At 46.3% G+C, this 19,798-nt stretch overlaps 1 protein-coding gene and 1 long non-coding RNA gene across 4 annotated transcripts; one reads left to right on the top strand and one right to left on the bottom strand.

Annotated features, from left to right (window-relative positions):
• The first annotated feature begins 879 nt into the window (after window positions 1-879).
• On the top strand, window positions 880-1,646 carry LOC148853584 (uncharacterized). Its single transcript, XR_016112362.1, has 2 exons — window positions 880-1,265; window positions 1,411-1,646. It is a non-coding gene; the product is annotated as an uncharacterized LOC148853584 (long non-coding RNA).
• Window positions 1,647-1,776: 130 nt separating this feature from the next.
• On the bottom strand, window positions 1,777-5,484 carry MDA1 (Mitochondrial transcription termination factor family protein). Of its 3 annotated transcripts, XM_088982585.1 has the most exons (5): window positions 5,088-5,357; window positions 3,928-3,977; window positions 3,235-3,450; window positions 2,316-3,135; window positions 1,777-2,209 (listed from the first exon to the last, which is right to left on the bottom strand). In XM_088982585.1, the coding sequence occupies exons 1-5, from the start codon at window positions 5,156-5,158 to the stop codon at window positions 2,158-2,160; spliced, it is 1,209 nt and encodes a 402-aa protein (XP_088838711.1). In that variant the 5' UTR covers window positions 5,159-5,357; the 3' UTR covers window positions 1,777-2,157. The 3 variants fall into 3 exon arrangements, with proteins under 3 accessions (XP_088838711.1, XP_088838709.1, XP_088838710.1); XM_088982583.1 differs by having other exon boundaries at window positions 1,777-3,135; window positions 5,088-5,484; XM_088982584.1 differs by having other exon boundaries at window positions 1,777-3,135; window positions 3,235-3,435.
• Between the last annotated feature and the right edge of the window lie 14,314 nt (window positions 5,485-19,798).

Raw genomic sequence — 19,798 nt, 5'->3', positions numbered from 1 at the left:
TACATAACAAACATGACAGGGGGCTCATGAGATAGGGATAGAGCAAGATGCCACTAACCATACCACAAAGAGAATGGTTTTCAAAACCGGATCGGACCAGAAAACCTAGGAACTGGTCAGGTAACGGGTTATGTTTCACCCAAAAACTGTTTTTTAGGGGTGCTTACGATTCAGTTAACCAAATCATAAGGTTTTTTTTTTTTTAAATCAAAGTGGTTCTACCAATTTTTCCATATCCCCAAACTGAAATTGAACAAATATCACTGGTTTCAAATTTTGAATGGTTCGATTCTTCGATTCTTTGGTTTTTTGGTTTTTTATATTTATAACATACATTATAAATAAATAAATATTATATTATATTATAAATACAATAAATATATATAATATATGTAATATATTTATAATATATTATATATTTTAAATAGATAAATATAAATAAATAATTATAAATATAATATGTATATATTTATATATAATTCATATATTTATAAATAATATATAAATAATATGTGAGATATATTAAAAATATATATAAAATATACACATAAATACATATATCGGTCAGTTCGGTTAACTACCAGTTTATTTTCTAGGTTAACCAAAAACCAAACCGATTCCCTTGGTTTTTTAAAATATCAAACCGATCAGTTCAGTTAACCGCATTTTTTCGGTTTGTTATGAGCACCCCTAATGTTTTTTTGGCCAAAAACCATTGATTTGGTCAGCAACCCACTGACCTGGGTGGTCAAACCATTGACCCAGATAACAGTTTTTAGCCTTTTTTATATTTTTTAAGTCAGAACAGACCATCCGTTCGACCCGGGAACCAGTCCCCAGACCGGCTTTTAAAACCTTGCCGGTTGCCAGAGAACCTGTGGATTTGCGCGTCTGATCCCACACTTCCTCTTATAAAAAAGGAGGCCGAGTGGGTCATCGTGGAAATTTGACATTCCATAATCCGTACTGTTTCCAATTATTTTTATGGAAACAGTATTGGGAGACCATTCCTAGGAAGAACAAATTGTGTTCAAAGCCTTTAGTGGTCCATGATTGGCTTAGGAATTGATGCTTAATAAGGAGGAAATAGATAATCTGCATTGTGAATTTGTGATCATTACAATTTACACGCTTAATCTGGGACCAAAGGAACGCAATACTCTCCCATCATGTCTCTCCTAATCCTGGAGGTGTAGTTGAAGATGTATGGAACTATGGAAGTATCTACGACGTGGTGGTGGGGAACCAAAATCTACTACCAACAGGTAGCAGCCCACACACGATCCCTTATCCGCATCTGCGTCAGACAAGGATTACTTTATGTTTGTTGATGGCTCTTTTAATCATAATCCAATACATGCATCTATTGGTTTTGCTTTGCTATCACATCACAAAGTTCTCTTATTGCAGTTGTCGGACGACAGCTTTGCAAAGCCACCAGAGCCGCTGATGCTGAAATATGGGCTGTGATCAAGGCGCTACGGTGGGCATTGTTGACAACAGTTTCACGGATCATTTTGTGTTCTGATGCAATGGATGTTGTTTGTGATGCCAATGGGGACACTGTGATCAGATTGTAAGGCAAGAACAGTCGTTCTTTGAACATATAACATCTCTGAAGCAGAAGTCCTTTTAATTTCTGCATGTTTAAGTATGCTCCACAATATAGCTACAGCGGCTTGTAGTAGTAAGAAAAGAACTTTTAGTTGAAACCCTGGCTGCCACAATGCACATGAAACATTCCGATGGCAATGGTTGCTCATGAACCAAGCACAATTTCCATCATCAAAGACAACAGGCTTAGCTTATATTAAATTAAAATGGAAAAAAGGATGACAATCTGTATACATTTTTCCAACCCCTAAAAAAATTACATGCAATTATCGGACAATTTTCTTGCCCACTGCTGCAGCAATAACTGGTGTCTGATCTGACAATCTACAACTATTTCCTCAAGATGGGCATACAGAGTTTTGTTATCTATACATTACTATTATCTCTTTCTTTCCAGGTCTGAACAATGATCTTCGCTGTCTGTTACACTAAGTGAAGTCTAATCATCAAGCATCTTCTTCACTTTCCTCTTTAATACCTTACCAAATTCAATATCTGAAAGAGATAGTACCTGGTTCAGCAACAATTTCACTCCACTTTCTTTCACAAGAGCATATCTTGGCTTAATCCTATCCTCCAAACTGTAACCAAAATACTGTGGGAATTTTACCAGCTCCGAATTAGGATAATCCATGGTCAAAAAGAAATCCCATTTTGGTATCAAGTTCTCACCCAGACTAAAAGTGTATAGAGCTCCATACCTTGAAACCATGGTCCCAACCTCTGCCTCTGTGTATCCTCTCTCCAAGAAAAACTCCGTCACAGGCTTCAGATTGGCCTCAATACTGAGACCAAAAGTCTGTGGGGATCGGTGGAGAAGAACAGCAACATCAACACCCATTGATCGGAAGTATCCGGCTGTGGGCCGTAATTTATCGTCCACATTATAACTTATGATATGCGGACAACGTGTAAGGATCTTACCTACGCTCTCTGCTGAGAGGCCCAATTCATACAGGTAATCTACAGATGCTTTCACCTTCTGCCTGCTATAAGTCAGCAACGCAGGAAAGCGATGTATCACCTTCGCCCACTCTCTCTTGTCAACACCAAAGTTCTCCAAATATGCCATGGTTGGGATGAGGTTCTCAGAGATACTGATACCACACAACTGAGGCCTTTTGATAAGGATCGTAGGGATGTCTGATTTGGGCACTCCAAGTTCAAGGAGAAATTCAACAATTGGCTTTATTTTACCCTCCAAGCTGTAGTAGGCAAAAGCTGGGAACTTGCGAGTCATTACCTTAATCTGTTCAAGTTCGATCCCTAGGTCTATGAGGTAGAGTACATGTGCAGGCAGCTGCCCATCAGGGCCTATCTCACTTACCCGGGCCACAGCCTTCAGTTTCTTGGAGCTAAGATTTGAAGTGCTTGGAGAAGCTGGAACAATTGATCTTTCTTTCCCAGGTGGGTTAGGAAAGTTTTCAACCACATCTACCAGAACGTTTCCATGTTCCTCAAGAAGAGACTCAAGATATGGAATAAGAGCATCTCTGATCTCAAGGGTGGTAAGCTCTCTTCCTGCAAATGTTCCAAGATTTGATCAGCCAGGTCACAAAATATGGGCAATCAGCTAGACAATACAATCAATAAAAAATGACAATGCTTTTGAAGTCGAACCTACTAGATATCGAGATTTATGAACAGAATGGAGTCTTGATACAAGGTGGTTAATAAAAAGGTCTGACTTGTTGATTATCCGTGCTGCAACTGCATTGCTCAGACCTTGTTTCCTCAAGAACAAGGTTAGGACAGCTTTGGCCTCCTCTTTTTCTGCTACTAACAGAGTATGAGAGACTGTTCTAAAGCTGAGAGATCCATCTGGCCCAAATTCAGCTGCCATCACATTAGAACATGTTGATTGTTCTTGTACAAGAAGAAAGAAAACAACGACAACCAAGAAAAAGAAAAAGGAAAAAAATGTCTGAGTTAAATATTTAAGTTTGTGGAAGCTTGAGTTTGGAACTGAGCCTGTGGGCTTGACTTGTTTAGATATCATATACATCTTTTCTATTTTAATAAATTTGGGCAGCAAGTTTAGGATTATGGCTTAGTGGTATTATAAACCTTTTTGGTTTGGATAGGCTGAATATTGAAAATGAACCTAAGTGAGCTGATCCAATCCTAGCATGAGTTCACTACATTAGAAGTCCAAGACCAACTGAGATGTTACCAGCTGGGCAACCCTAGCTGCACAAAGCTCAGTTCCACTTAGCTCATTGCCAACCCTATTTGCTTTTATGTTCTGGGTTGAGGATGGGTTCGGAATTATAGAAGCCATAGTCACAAAAAATTACCACAAAAATTGCTTACCAGACTTCGCTTTGCAGAAGAAGACACGTTGGGGAAAACTAAGACAAATCCTGGACACATAAATTGATAACATTAACTCACAAAATTCTTCATGCCTTGCCACTCATAATTTTGAAATCATAGATAAAACATCTCAAGTTCAAAAACTAATGCAAATAAGAGTTGACAATTAATTCATATCCAAAGTTGAATAACTAATCTCAAATAGGTGAGTTGTCCGTGACAAACAAAACCAATGCCAAGAAAAGTAACTGGTCCCAAATTCAAAGTTGAAGATGAACTACTTCAAATGAAACTGCAGATAAAAAATTTCAAGCCCATCACTCTACTTGCAGACAAAAATTTGAGCATCAAAACTCATTAGATTGGCTTGACTTTGGTGTCAGTAGAAAGCTTCCTTTTTTTTGTTGGATAATTGTCAGTAGAAAGCTTGTCCAATAATCAACCCAACAAACCAAGGACCATGTATTTGGAATTGGACATGAATTAAACATGTTGTTGCCATCAAAGCTCTTCAAGACTTATTTTGGTAGGTATTTTTTAAAGGGGTTTCCTTACTTTCCTTACTAAAAGTTTGTGTCAAATCTGTAATGGGTCAAAAACTCAATTTTTAGAAATTATTTACGCATTCTAATCAATTTTGAAGTCATTCCAACTAAAGCTATGAATATGATTAGAAGAAATCCTTTTATTATATCTGTAAAAAGAAAGGATGAAAACTGAAACAAAATCTTCTTTTTGTATGTAGTTTTATACAGTGAAAAAATGTTCTACCAATCACTATGCATAGAAGATTGAAATTGAATTTTAAACTTGTGTAGGAAATACTAGGATCAGTTAACATATAAACCACCTATTTCTTCAAGGAAAGAGATAGAATCAGAAAGAAATGCCCTTAAACATATTTAGAAGAAAATCCTGCCCAAACATTTCCCAGATACCAATGGCATTGAGAAGAATATCCTTTCACTCCCTGTTTATCATTTCCATACTGCAACCAGACCCAAAAGTAATAATTTGAAGATAGCAGGCAAGAACTAGTTCCTAATGAGATCAGTTTATTGCCAGCGAAAAATCAGATTCAAACTAAAGCACGAAATAAATTGAAGGAGAACAAAAGAGATTAAAGAAAAGAAAATTGTAGATGTTAGGTTGTTTACCTTCTGACAGGTAGAAACCCCCTAGATAATGATGTCGGCTCGACAGAATAAATAGCAGAGAAAGCTCTCATTCTCTACAGTGGTTCTTTCTGGTTTGGAGGCTTCAAGTTTTTCTTCTGCTCTTCTTCTTCTTTGAGCTGCGAACTGTCTTGTCAGGCTTTAGATGAAATACCACAATGGAAAAGAACCGCCATTTTCAGATCCTTCCCGTTTTTTGTAAAATTATAAATAAAAAATAAATGAATATCCTTGTGGTGTAGTCTTGGATATGGTCCTGTATTGGCTCCGGTCTCCCGTTTAATATCAGACTTGAGATATCTACAGGACGAGTCATTCACGTGCGTATCGCACGTGGGGCAATGAAATTTACGCAAAGTTTGTGATCTTTGATAATTCAGTCAAATGTGAACCCAACGGTTAGAAGCCACGACATACACAAATTCTTAGGATGCAAATGGATCGGGTTCGATTCCGATCTGACACTGTTCATATCGGATTCAATCCGATCGGATATGATATGTTTCAATTTGAATTTGAATGGTAAGTTAGATCTTCGAATTTGATCCGCTCTAACTTGTTTTTATAATTAATAAATTATTAAAAGAAAATTAAAATATGTTAATTTAAATAAAGTAAAAAATATAAGTATTTTCTAAGTATTTTCATCATATATACATGTTTTTATACAAAATAAATAATATAACAAATTTATAAAAATATAATATAAAAAAGATATTTATAAATAAATAACATATATATATATATATATATATATATATATATACACACATACACAAATTCTATACATTTCTATAAATATATAATATATATCAGATTGAATCTTCTTGGATTAGATAGGGGTGATCCGAATCTGATTTGATTTCTGATCAGATCATATTATCCGATCTGATCTGAAGATACGAACAGGATCCAATCCATTTGCAGCCCTACAATTAACGCTGAATCCATTGCATTTGGACCAATGTTTTCAACCTGTCGTTCACCTAGCTTGTAGAATCATTTGAATCGTCACTTGGCTTTGATTTTGGGTTTTGATGAAAGAAGATTTGGCCCGACCTCTCTATTACATGACACATGGCAGAAACAACAGCTCGGCAAAACGGGCCAAGCCTAGGCGGGAACAAGGGGACACGAGCGGACTGAACTCCCTACCGGGGGCCTGAACTGACCCACCTTGTAACAGCTTGGGATACACTTCGCCGAACTGACCTTGTAACAGTTCGGGATACACTCCGCCGAACTGACCCACCTTGTAACAGCTCGGGTTATACTTGCCAAGCTAACCTTGTAACAGCTCGGGATACACTTCGCCGAACTGACCCACCTTGTAACAGCTCGGGATACACTTCGCCGAACTGACCCACCTTGTAACAGCTCGGGATACACTTCGTTGAACTGACCCACCTTGTAACAGCTCGGGATACACTTCGCCGAACTGACCCACCTTGTAACAGCTCGGGATACACTTCACCGAACTGACCCACCTTGTAACAGCTCGGGATACACTTCGTCGAACGGACCTGCCCTATAGATACCTCCGAGCTCAAGACCACCTCGCTCAGCACTTCGCATCACTTGGCACCGAAACCAAACAAGTCGTACCACGCCTGACACTAAGGAAGTTCGTGCCCAAGGGCACCGCGCCTGACTGACTTGGGATCTGACGTTTGGCGGTAGCACCCTAAACGGCCACCTGCCACCGCCATCTCCGGTTAGATGACGGTTAGGCAGTGACGGTTCTGTCTCAGCAGAAAGGATGACGGCCGAATTGACAAGCACAAGGGTAATCATACTTGACCTGACAAGGGCCCCGGGACGAGTGCACGAAGTGACTATAAGAGCCACCTGCCCCCCGACAACGGAGGTATGCAAACTTTGCGCTATCTGGTATTACCTTGCTTTTGAAGGATTCTAACTTGAGTTTCGGAGCCTCTACACCGGGTTCCCCCCGGAGCTTCTCCATCTCCTCTGTTTCATGTTCCCTGCTGCCCTATTCGGAAGCAAGGCAGCAGACAGCTAAGACCGACCGGATCGCGCTCCATCAATTGGCGTCGTCTGTGGGAAACCACTTCAAAAAGCCTCCCTCCAAACTTTGATAACCCCTTTTCTTCAAAAAACCCAACACTCATGGCCTCCTCCAGCAACACCGGACGTGGCACGGAGACAAACGCCACCGGGGAGCAACTTCAAGTCCCCGTAGTGTGTGTTGGACAGTTCACGATCCCCCTTTCGGCGGATGGGATCCCAAGCCTGAACACACCACAAGCAATGGCACCCGTAAACCTTCCTACCACAAGCATCTCCTTTCCTCCCCACATTGAGACAACCTTCACTGAACCAACTGCCGTCGCCCTGGCAGCTAGCCAAAACCAGTTGGAGGACCTGATGCAATGCATGCGGGCAATGCAAGCCCAAATGCAACAGTTCCAGCAACACCAGCTTCACCAGCACCAAGTGCTGCACAACATCTCCCAATATCACTATCAACAGCAGTTCCCCCAACAGCCACTGAACCAACCACTACTTCCACCTCGCCACCCCGCTCTGAGGCCGATTAAGGCCTCCCCGCAGGATGGACGCCCCCACCAGGCGAAGGCCTCCCGGCCCCAGAACCACCCCAACAGCCAGGCCTCGTCCCCAGGCTGAAGAGAGAAAAATGTCATCCCCGCCTCGCAACCCGCGGGCGGGTCGGGAATCTCGCCCGCGAGGTCGGCACCCCGGCGCTCCGAGCCCGAGCTCCCGCTCACCGAAAACTGATTCAGCGCCCTGGCGGCAGACTACCAGCATTCCGGGCCCATCAAGCTCGGTAACACGGAGACCAGCAGTGCCAGCACAAGGCCCGCTCAACGGCGAAGGCGCCGGTGAAATCGCCGAACCGCCACCCGCGCCTTGTCGGAATTCAGAGGCAAAGACACGAGCTCGGACGAGGTAGGGGCTGCCCCGGCTCTCTCCGTTCCTTCCCCCCTCACATCGGAACTCCTGGCGGTCCCCTTACCCAGAGACTTCAAGCTCCCACCTCTGGACAAGTACGACGGGACCTTCAACCCCAACGTCCACGTTGACGCCTTTCAGTCGCAAATGCACCTTGCCAGGGCCAGCGAATCGTGCATGTGCGTGGCCTTTACCACCACCCTCAGGGGGTAGCCCGCACTTGGTATAGGAACCTGGCCCCCGGGTCGATAAAGTGCTGGGCCCAGTTCGTGCAAATCTTCACCACACACTTCGTCACCAGCCAACGGTGCCCCAGAACGGAGGAAAGCATCTTCGGAGTAGTCCAAAGAGAAGGAGAATCTATTTGGGGTTACATCAAGCGATTCAACGAAGCATGCTTGCAGATACCGCGGTTGGACCCCGTAGTGTAGCTCGCGGCGCCCAAAAGAGGGGTGACGCACAAAGAATTCAAATGGCACATGGTGACCAACCAGTCCGCGACCGTGGCCGAATTCCTCAAACTCGCGGATAAGTTCATGAGGACAGAGGAAGTAATCAACCAACGAACCGAAGGCGGGAACGAAAAAAGAAAGAGAGAAGGCGAGCTCTCCAACCTGGTGAATAGAAAAAACTCGACCCGGGAGCCGAAGCCGAACCAGTCGTTCCGGGCCCCCCTAGCAGTTCGGACGGGTTACACGCCGTTAAACACGAGGCGGACGGAGATCTTAATGACGATCAAAGATGCCTTGTATGTTAAGTGGCCACCTCGCCTAAAGGGAAATCCAAACGAGAGAAATAAGAATTTGTATTGTAGTTTCCATAGAGACCATGGTCATAGCACCAAACAGTGTAATAACCTCTGGGACGAGATAGAGGGGCTCATCCGTCGCGGATACTTGAGAAGATTTGTACAACACAACAATAACAATAAAGCAGGTCGGCAAGGGGAGCACGAAAAGGATGCCCCCGAGTCTAGCAACAGACCTGTCGAACCGTTGCAGAAGCAGCCTCCGGAAGAGAGGCCAGTTCGGGGAACCATCCATGTAATAGTGGGAGGTTCGGTGGTAGCGGGGTGTACCTCGGCAGCAGTCCGGACTTCAGTTCGCGAAGCGGCCCTCGAAGAATGGAACCCCCCATGATGACGCGCTTGTCATTAAACTAAGGACCAGCGACTTCAAGGTCAGGCGCGTACTCGTAGATTCGGGCAGCTCAGCGGACATCCTCTTCAAATCAGCATTTGACCAGCTGCAGTTACAAAGGAGTGAGCTGAAGCCCGCGAACACTCCCCTGGTAGGTTTCAGCGGAGAGGAAGTCAGGCCCCTCGGAAAAGTAACTGTCCCTGTGGAAGTCGGCACATGGCCTTGTGCGGTCAGACTCAACCATGATTTCCTGGTAGTCGCGACCCCCTCCCCACACAATGCCATTATAGGGCAGCCGATCACGCATATCCTACGGGCGGCGGTCTCCACCTACTATTTGGCCATGAAGTTCCCTACGGACTTCGGTATAGGGGTAGCGCGGGGCGACCAGCTCGAGTCCTGCAAGTGCTACGTTGCCGCCCTGAAGGGAAAAACCAAGGCGGCCGACGACCTCGAACTAGAGCGGCCTGCGGAGCAAGGTGAGGAGTGAGTTTCGCCCACGGAGGAAACTGTCGCAATCCCGACTTCAGCTACGAACCTAGCTCGCACATTAAGCATCGGAGCTTCCATCGAGGACCCCCAACGAGCCGAACTGGTGAGTTTTTTACTTCAAAATTTAGATATTTTTGCCTGATCCACGGCCGACATGCCCGGCATTAGCCCCGGACTGATAACTCACAAACTTAATACTGACCCTGTAGTCAGACCCGTTAGACAGAAGAAACGCAACTTAGCCCCAGAACGCTGGAGAGCGGTCGACAAGGAGGTCGAGAAGCTCCTCGCAACAAACTTCATAAGGGGAGTCCATTACCCGAGCTGGGTGGCCAACCTGGTGTTGGTAAAAAAGGCAAGCGGCAAGTGGCGCATGTGCGTTGACTATACCGACCTGAATCGAGCTTGACCGAAAGATTGATTCCCCCTCCCCAAAATTGACCGCCTAGTGGACGCGACCTCGGGAAACGAGTTGCTAAGCTTCCTGGACGCCTACTCGAGCTACAACCAAGTTAGGATGGACCCATCCGATGAGGAAAAAACCAGCTTCATAACCGAGTTCGGCCTGTATTGCTACAAAGTCATGCCCTTCGGACTAAAAAATGCCGGGGCGACTTTCCAAAGACTTGTAAATAAGCTATTTCAGCCCCTGATTGGTACGAAGATAGAGTGCTATGTAGACGACATGGTCGTCAAGACTCAGTTTTCACAAGAGTTAATACAAGACTTAGATTCTGTTTTCCAAATCCTGCGTCAATTTAGCATGAAGTTGAACCCCAATAAGTGTGTCTTCGGCGTCACCTCGGGCAAGTTCCTAGGCTACATTGTCAATCGGCGCGGTATTGAGGCCAACCCGGACAAAATAAAAGCCATTCTAGATATGAAACCACCTTGGAAAGTAAAAGAGGTTCAGAGGCTAAACGGCTGCATAGCCGCTCTAAGCCGCTTCTTGTCTAAGTCAGCAGACCGCTGCCTACCCTTCTTCAAGGCAGTCAAAGGCAAAGGGTTCGAGTGGACCCAGGACTGCCAGTTCGCGTTCGACGAACAAAAAGGTTACCTCGCTAGTGTGCCAACCTTAGCCCGGCCCGAGGTGGGCGAGGTCTTAGAACTGTACCTCTCGGCGAGCGACGAGGCGGTCAGTTCGGTACTGATAAAAGAAACAGACCGGGTCCAATGACCCATATATTTTGTTAGTAAAATTTTGCAGGGAGCAGAGGCAAGGTACCCGGAGATAGAAAAACTAGCATATGCCCTAGTAATAGCAGCTCGGAAACTCCGCCCGTACTTCCAGGCTCACACCGTCATCGTCCTAACTGACAAACCTCTTAGACAAGTTTTACTCAAACCCGAGGTCTCCGGTCGACTGACGAAATGGGCCATCGAACTCAGCGAGTACGACCTCCAGTACAAACCGAGAACCGCTATCAAGGCCCAAGCTTTGGCAGATTTTATCGCCGAGTGCACTTTCAGCCACGAAGCCCCACAGGTCGAGCCCGAGGTCCCCAGTTCGGGCGAACCCGGAGCTCCCGAGCCCATAGAGTCTGAACCCCGTGAAGTAGCAGCCAGTGTGACATCTCTCCTGTCAGGCGAAGCGCGAACTGGGATGAGGAGCCCTGGATCCTTCACGTGGATGGTTCCTCGAACCGGCAAGGCAGCGGAGCTGGAATAGTCTTGTGCGGCCCGAGCGACACAAAATTAGAATACGCACTACGCTTTGAGTTCGTGGCATCCAACAACGAGGCAGAGTACGAAGCACTGATTGCCGGGCTGGACCTAGCGCAAAAGGTAAAGGCAAAACACTTGGTCATCTGCAGCGATTCTCAGCTCGTGGTGAACCAAGTTACCGGCGAGTACGAAGCACGCGATCTCTCCATGATCGCAAATTTGGCCAAAGTAAAAGAAGCCTTGCTTAACTTCCGGTCACACATCATCAGGCAAATCCCGAGGTCAGAAAACATTGAGCCCGACGCCCTGTCCCAGTTAGCCAGTACGAGTCACAACAATATGAGAACTGTGTACATAGAGGACTTACCTCGGCCTAGTATTCTCGGGGGGATAGAGGAGGTCGCTCCCGTCATAGAAGCAGCGCCGAGCTGGATCGATCCACTCACGAGCTTCCTGATAGACGAAACCCTCCCTGCAGAACACAATGCGGCCAAGAGGGTGCAGCGCCAGGCGACCAAATACGTCATAATAGACGAACGGTTATACCGACGGTCGTACAAGCTCCCCTATTTGCGTTGCCTGCGACCTACCGAAGCCGAGTTCGTACTCTACGACACTCATGAAGGCCTGTGCGGCGGACACTTGGGGGGCAGAGCACTCGCTCAAAAGGCACTTCGACAAGGATACTACTGGCCAACGATGAAGGCAGAAGCTGTCGAGCTCGTCAGAAAATGCGACAAGTGTCAGAAGCACGCTAACATCCACCATCAACCTGCCTCCGACCTCAAATACCTCGCCAGCCCGTGGCCCTTTGCACAATGGGGCATCGACCTCCTAGGGGCATTCCCACCAGCAACAGGCGGAAGAAAATTCTTAGTTGTTGTGGTAGATTACTTTACGAAGTGGATAGAAACCGAACCTCTGGCAACTGTTACGGCTCGAAACATACAGAACTTCTTTTGGAAGAACATAGTATGTCGGTTCGGGTTACCTCGGGTTCTAATCTCCGACAACGGCAAACAGTTCGAGGATATCAAGTTCCAATAGTGGTGCCAGAACATGGGGATTCGGAAAAATTTCACGTCAGTCGCGCACCCGCAGGCAAATGGTCAGACGGAAGTAATGAACAGAGCCATCCTGCGCGGACTGAAAGCACGTCTGGATCGAGCTAAGGGATTGTGGGCCGAAGAGCTACCAAGTGTCTTATGGGCTCACCGAACGACCGAAAAAGCATCCACGGGAGAAACCCCCTTCAACCACACCTACGGCACTGAAGCAGTGATCCCGGCGGAAATCGAAATACCAACGTTGCGATTAGAAACATACGACGATCGGACGAACGGAGACGAGTTATGCACCAACCTCGACCTACTGGATGAGGTAAGGGACTTCGCGCACATCCGAACAGCGGCATAACAGCAGCAGGTAGCTCGCTACTACAATAGCAGAGTAAAGCAACGAAGCTTCTGAGTCGGCGACCTGGTTCTCCGTAAGATTATGGTGCCCGAACCCGGCATCGGCAAGCTTGGACCTAATTGGGAAGGGCCCTATAAAGTAAAAACAGCGCTCGGGGGCGCATACGAACTCAAAACCTTGGAAGGCAAACGAGTACCTCGAACGTGGAACATCGTGAACTTAAGGCGCTACTACCTATAAACCACCTAGCGAAAAGGACGAAATCAGGCCCTATGTGCCACAAGGCAAGCCGAGGAACTTCGGCGTAGACAACACATTATCAGCTCGGCAAAAAATCAGTTCGCGGCATAAAAGACCGCGGAAATTTAAAAACCCGGCAAAGAAACAGCTCGGGGAAGATGAGCAAGGGGAAAAAGACACTCCATTGCAAGAAACAGTACATTGGCAAAAAAAAAAAATTTACATGCCCGAAGCCACTTCTTCGCCATCGGAAGGCACTTCAACAACACCCGAAGGCCCTGCCTCTCCTTCAGAGTCCGGCTCGCCATCGGCAGCATTTGCCATCTCCTGAGTTATACGCGAAGTGGTTATGGCACTTACATCGAGGTCGGGGTACATATTCCGGATCATCCACCGGCTCAACTTGAACCCCCTCCTGTAAGAGTCCACCATCAGATCGTCAAAATGCAGAGAGGCAATGTAGTCTTCAACTGCCTTCTTCTTGGTGTCTTCAATGCCTTGGGAAAAAATCCGTGTTCTCTCCCTGATGTCCTGAAGATATTCGACTTGATGCTGCAAATCCAACTTCAAGTCCGCCATATGCTTGACAACTACCCCCATGGCCTCGGCGTCACGTTGAGACCTCGCCTGGGTATTTGCCTCTGTAGCCCGGGTATTTGCCTCTTCAGCAGCATAAGCAGCCGCCTCAGCAGCCTGGGTATTTGCCTCTGCAGCACGGAAGGCTTCTTCAGTAGCATGAGCGGCAGCCTCAGCAGCTCGTGCCTGTCGCGAGCTCCTCTCCACTTGGGCCACCAAGGCATGAATCGAAGAATTCACGTACCAAAAGAAACAAGTGAGCAAATAACAGCAGAAGCCACAGAATAAAAAAGGAAGACATAATCTAACTTACCACCATGGCATGTGTTACGGCGCGGCAAGCAACCTGATTCAAGGGAAGATCGGTCCAGGCCGCGACCTCCTCGGGGAAAGTAGTGTCCCTACTCTTCTAAAGAGTGTAGTTCGGCGTCAACACGCACCTAAACTCCCCTTGAGCTCCCGAGCATAAGGGCCCAGCCCGTGTATGAGCAGATCCGGAGTGAGCAGGAGCACTTGAGTACGCAGGAGCGCCCGTATGAGTGGTTTCAGCGTAAGGCGCCCCGACAGTCTCGTGCACCGGTGGAGTCACTTCGGGCTCCCTGGGCAGATCCTCTGGCGTATGGTCTGGGGCTTGGGGCTCCTCATCCAGGGGCAGCTTGGTACGAGTTCGCTTGGCGACCCGCTTCCTCCTCTTCATACCTTGGAACAAACGCCCCCCACGAGTTCTCTCCGCGTCCATCACACCTACAGAAACGAGTTCGACATCAGAAAAAAATGAAAGAACAAAGCAAGCAAGAAATTGCTTAGTAGAAACCTACCCGAACTCAGGCCGGTTGCAATAAGCTTGGCCTCCGTTAAGTAGTGGTGGCACTTTAAGCCTTGACATGCCCATTGCCAGAGACCCTTCACCGTCTCTTTATCAAGAGTTACGCCCAAATCGGGAGCGCCTCACCCCACCCGGTCTGAAAGGGCCATCCTTGTGCACTTCGCACGCCGAAGTAGTCCCGCTTCCAAGCCGGGGCCTTATTAGGAAGATCGTGCAGAAGCTTAAAACCCTGGCGAGGAGAAAGGTAATACGCTCGTCTCCCCCCAGGAAGAGAACCCGCCTGTCTCTTGAGCATCAAGATAGAGGAGAATATCTCTAAGTCTAAGGGGAAGTTCTGCTCGCAAAAAAGGGAAACTGTCCCCACCAGGTTCCGAATAGAGTTCGGATGAAACTGGCCAATGGTGACATCGAAGTGGTTTATGACTTCGACGAGAAGGGGATGGAAGGGAAGTCGCAACCCTGCAGCGAGCTGCTCTCGAAAAATCACGATCTCGTCTGGACCGTGTTTCCAAGGAAAGCTACCCGAAGGAATAAAATATGTCTACCCCCCAGGAAGATTGTAAGACAGAAGTATGGATTGAAGCCCCTCAGGCGTCATGGTCGAAGGACCAAACCTGTCTAGCATCCGACCTCGGCGGGAGATAGACGCCAAACTGCCCGAAGCAACTCGGCCTACTGGTTCATAGTCCTCAAACTCCACCTCAGGTTCACTGAGGCAGTCTGGGGACACGACTCGGTTGGTGGAACCTACGTCGGCCCTACTCGAAGAATCGTCTGAGCTATCAAAGCTAGACATTGGGGAAAAGATAGATTCAGGAAAGTACTCACCAGAAAGTTTGAAGAACAAGCCAAAGAACTGTGAAGACTGTATAACCAGCCTTGACGCGAGCTGGAAAAGACTTGGACGCGAGCTGAAAGGTTGGACACGAACTCAGTAGACAAACCGCAGAAGTGACAAACCAACCGGGGTCCCCCACTATTTATAGCTACAGTAACCAAGAATCGGCCACGCAGGCCGAAGACAATCCGACGGCCAACGTTCTTACCGACCGCACAACCCTTAAGGTCGAGACGTGATTGGCGCATGTCTTTCCGAAAAAAGTGAAACGTCAGCGCACGTCTTTTTGAAACCGACGTCGCTTCGACATGCGTCTTTTTCGAAACTAACGCGCCACGTCTCCCTGACAGTCGCCCGTGCACGTACAGCAGTGGCGCGCCTTTTTAAAACGACCCGCTGTCACGTCCCAGCGGCGCGAATTGGTTTGAAATTTAAAATGCGCGCTGTCACAACCACTAGCGTTCTTGAGTAAGCACGTTTCCAGCCTTCTCGGAAACTGAAAGAATCCTAGCAAAAGCATCCCGTGCAGTGAAGGTTCGAAGGGCGGGACAAATCCACCTGCTACCTCGCAAAAACTCCCCGCACCATGGCAAGACCCCCGACGCAAGGAGTGGGGGGCAATTGATGAAGGAAGATTTGGCCCGACCTCTCTATTAATTGACACGTGGCAGAAACAACAGCTCGGCAAAAGGGGCCAAGCCTAGGCGGGAACAAGGGGACACGAGCGGACTGAACTCCCTACCGGGGGCTTGAACTGACCCACCTTGTAACAGCTCGGGATACACTTCGCCGAATTGACCTTGTTACAGCTCGAGATACACTCTGCCGAACTGACCTACCTTGTAACAACTTGGGTTATACTTGCCAAACTAACCTTGTAACAGCTCGGGATACACTTCGCCGAACTGACCCACCTTGTAACAGCTTGGGATACACTTCGCCGAACTGACCTGCCCTATAGATACCTCCGAGCTCAAGACCGCCTCGCTCAGCACTTCGCATCACTTGGCACCGAAACCAAACAAGTCGTACCACGCCTGACACTAAGGAAGTTCGTGCCCAAGGGTGCCGCGCCTGACTGACTTGGGATCTGACGTTTGGCGGTAGCACCCTAAACGGCCACCTTGTAACAGCTCGGGATACACTTCGCCGAATTGACCTTGTTACAGCTCGAGATACACTCTGCCGAACTGACCTACCTTGTAACAACTCGGGTTATACTTGCCAAACTAACCTTGTAACAGCTCGGGATACACTTCGCCGAACTGACCCACCTTGTAACAGCTCGGGATACACTTCGCCGAACTGACCTGCCCTATAGATACCTCCGAGCTCAAGACCGCCTCGCTCAGCACTTCGCATCACTTGGCACCGAAACCAAACAAGTCGTACCACGCCTGACACTAAGGAAGTTCGTGCCCAAGGGTGCCGCGCCTGACTGACTTGGGATCTGACGTTTGGCGGTAGCACCCTAAACGGCCACCTGCCACCGCCACTGACACCGCCATCTCCAGTTAGATGACGGTTAGGCAGTGACGGTTCTGTCTCAGTAGAAAGGACGACGGTCGAATTGATAAGCACAAGGGTAATCATACTTGACCTGACAAGGGCCCCGGGACGAGTGCACGAAGTGACTATAAGAGCCACCTGCCCCCCGACAACGACGGTATGCAAAGTTTGCGCTATCTGGTATTACCTTGCTTTTGAAGGATTCTAACTTGAGCTTCGGAGCCTCTACACCGGGTTCCCCCCGGAGCTTCTCCATCTCCTCCGTTTTAGGTTCCCTGCTACCCTGTTCGGAAGCAAGGCAGCGGACAACTAAGACCGGCCGGATCGCGCTCCATCAGGTTTGTTTTTGCTAAAATCAATTGTTGGTTAAAAATATTGATATGGTAAAAAATAATCTAACCTAAGCGGTTCAACAATTGACCCATTTGACCCAATCACAAGGTTGTGGGTTGTACAGTCAATGTATGTGTACTTCTAGAGGCCATAACTTTGCATTTTGATGTCCGATTTAGATGATTTTTTTCTTAATTATGGGTAACTTTTCAAAATCTATGTCCCATGAATCCAAAGGTGTGTCCCACTATTTTTTGCGAAAAGAAAAACCTTTTGGAGTCTTAAATTGCACTTTTTTATATTTTTACAAATAACAAATTAAAAATATAAATTAAACATAAAATAATATATATATATATTACATCACAAAAATAACTATACATTTTTTAATGATAAAATACAATTATACACACATAGATAGATTTAATGATGTGGCACGATATGACTCGTTCAACTTAGATGGTCAAACAGATGACCTGTGACCTAGGAAATGTGGGTCAGCCTATGGGTTGGTTTTCAAAACATTGGCTTGGACTTGGAAGGAATTTCTCTTTGGATCCGCATGTTTTTTAATACCTATTATATTTATGTCATCAACAAGTCGAGTCTAAGCAGAACCAGTTTTGAGCCGAATATTAATTCGGTGAAAAAGCAGACCCAAAGCCATTTTGGCCAATAGTCAGCTTCTATTGAATCTTACTGATAGGCCCAATTATTCTGAAAAATATATTTATTTAATGACTCAAAATGTAAATTTGATAATATAATCTTAATAAAAATGATAGTAAAATTCTATATTATTTACATATTAATAAACTAAATGTTTTTAACTGATATTATTTATCAAATTTACCCTTTATTCGAACATAAAATATCATAAAACTTATTATAAAATTACAAAAACCTTATATATTTAATTAAATAATCAGTTCACGACAAACAAGAACGAGAACCGACTCAATATTAAGTTGAGACTAAATCATATAACTAAAACTAACATAATCGGTTCGGTTTGGTTTGGACAATCGGGCAGAATCAACTCTTTGACAGCCCCTCATCCACTATTTATAGGGCTGTCAATTGAACTGATTTGGTCCAATTTATTTGTAAATGGACCAATGTTAGACTGGATTGGATTGGACCAAATTCAGTCTAAATCTCATACAAATTGATTTCAGTTTAGTTCAATTGAAATGCAAATGAGCTAGATTGGACCCAATCCGGTCTAAATTAAATGTTTTCCTTAGAAAATATTTTTCCCTATTCACAGTCCATAAGAGTCCCCAACGGTGAAATAACAACAAAAATCAGCATACGATAACCTCTCAACATATGTGTCATTTTTTCATTGGTTGAGAGTTTTGGTAAAGCAACATTTCTTCCAAACAGCATACTAGAAGTGTAAAGTGGGTTGTGTAAGACCCGCATGACATGGCCTGCGAGCAGTTTGCGCAAAGTGTGAATCGTGCCATGCTGATTCGCAGGCTATCATAGGCCATGCCGCCCTCCCTGATGAAAAGTTTGGGGGTCGTCTTGGCACGTCCATGGACTAGCACAGCCCGTGGGTTATCACAGACCATCATGCCAGGCCTGGCGCAGCCCGTGTGCTATTGTACTGTGCCTTATCACAAGCCGCGGGTGACACGACCCGATGTATACTCTATCGCGTACGGACTCTAGAAGGCTAAAAACTTCGCCCTCTCCCCTGATAATATCCCACCGCCCGTCCCTACAAATTTGGAGAAATCTCAGTCGTAGCCGGTGGCATCACTTGTCACTCGCCAGTTGCCACAGTAGCATGCTAAGATCCAATGTACTTAATTAATTGTATGACATGTCGTCCAACCCTACAAAGCAACCACTTTCTATTCTTCCTCTCTTTGGTTTCTTGACATCAAATCGGTGCCCTGTTTGTGGTGCATGTAGCTTCATTCGAAACCAGGAAAGAGTGAAAGAGTCAGGTTAGTGAGCTCTCTCTCTCTCTGGTTTATCGACATCAAATCGGTGCCCTATTTGTGATGCCCATAGATTCATCAGAAACCAGGAAAGTGTTTACCGACACTTGTGGTCAGAAGAGAGATGTAGTCCAGATCCTATAAACAAGGGCCGGTGGTCGGAAGAGAGATGGAGGCCAGCCTGTCGGTGGCGTGTTAGGTGCTTGTGGCGGAGACGTCGATGGTGGAGTGCAGAGATGGAGAGGTGGGAGGTGCACAGGTTAAGGGTGAGAGGAAGATAGCCGGAGAGGGGGAAATACCGTCGGAGTTCATTCGAAGCTTCAAACGAAATAGCGTCGGCGAGACTTTGAGATGGAATGACAGAGGTGTCGAACTAGCGTTCGAAAGTTTCTACGCTCCAAACCTTCAACATTCAAACTTCAAACGAAAATAAACAGACCAACGGGCTCGTCTGAAACTTTTGGCCTTGTTCACTTTCGGTCCATTCTATGAATGGACGATTCATATTTGGACCGGTCCGAATCCATATCAATTTTAGGACTGTCCAAATCCGTCCATAATACTTTCGATCGGACGGACACCCGAAACCGGTCCATTGACACCCCTGACTATTTATTTTATATCTGTAATTATTGACATTAAAATTGGCCATGAGGCGGAGATGGGAAGTTGTTGGAGTAGGGTGTTATTTCGGCTTGGCACCTTGGCAGATAAGGGACACTTGCAACTATAAGAGACATCAGAAGCCCCGGGTTGATATCCCAGAGGTG

This window comes from Nelumbo lutea, chromosome 4 (genome assembly GCF_056320005.1).
Source record: "Nelumbo lutea isolate HS-2025 chromosome 4, American lotus-T2T, whole genome shotgun sequence".
Classification (NCBI taxonomy): Eukaryota; Viridiplantae; Streptophyta; class Magnoliopsida; order Proteales; family Nelumbonaceae; genus Nelumbo; species Nelumbo lutea.
Note: the sequence above shows the minus strand (reverse complement) of the source record. Positions and strands in the feature narration are given on the sequence as shown.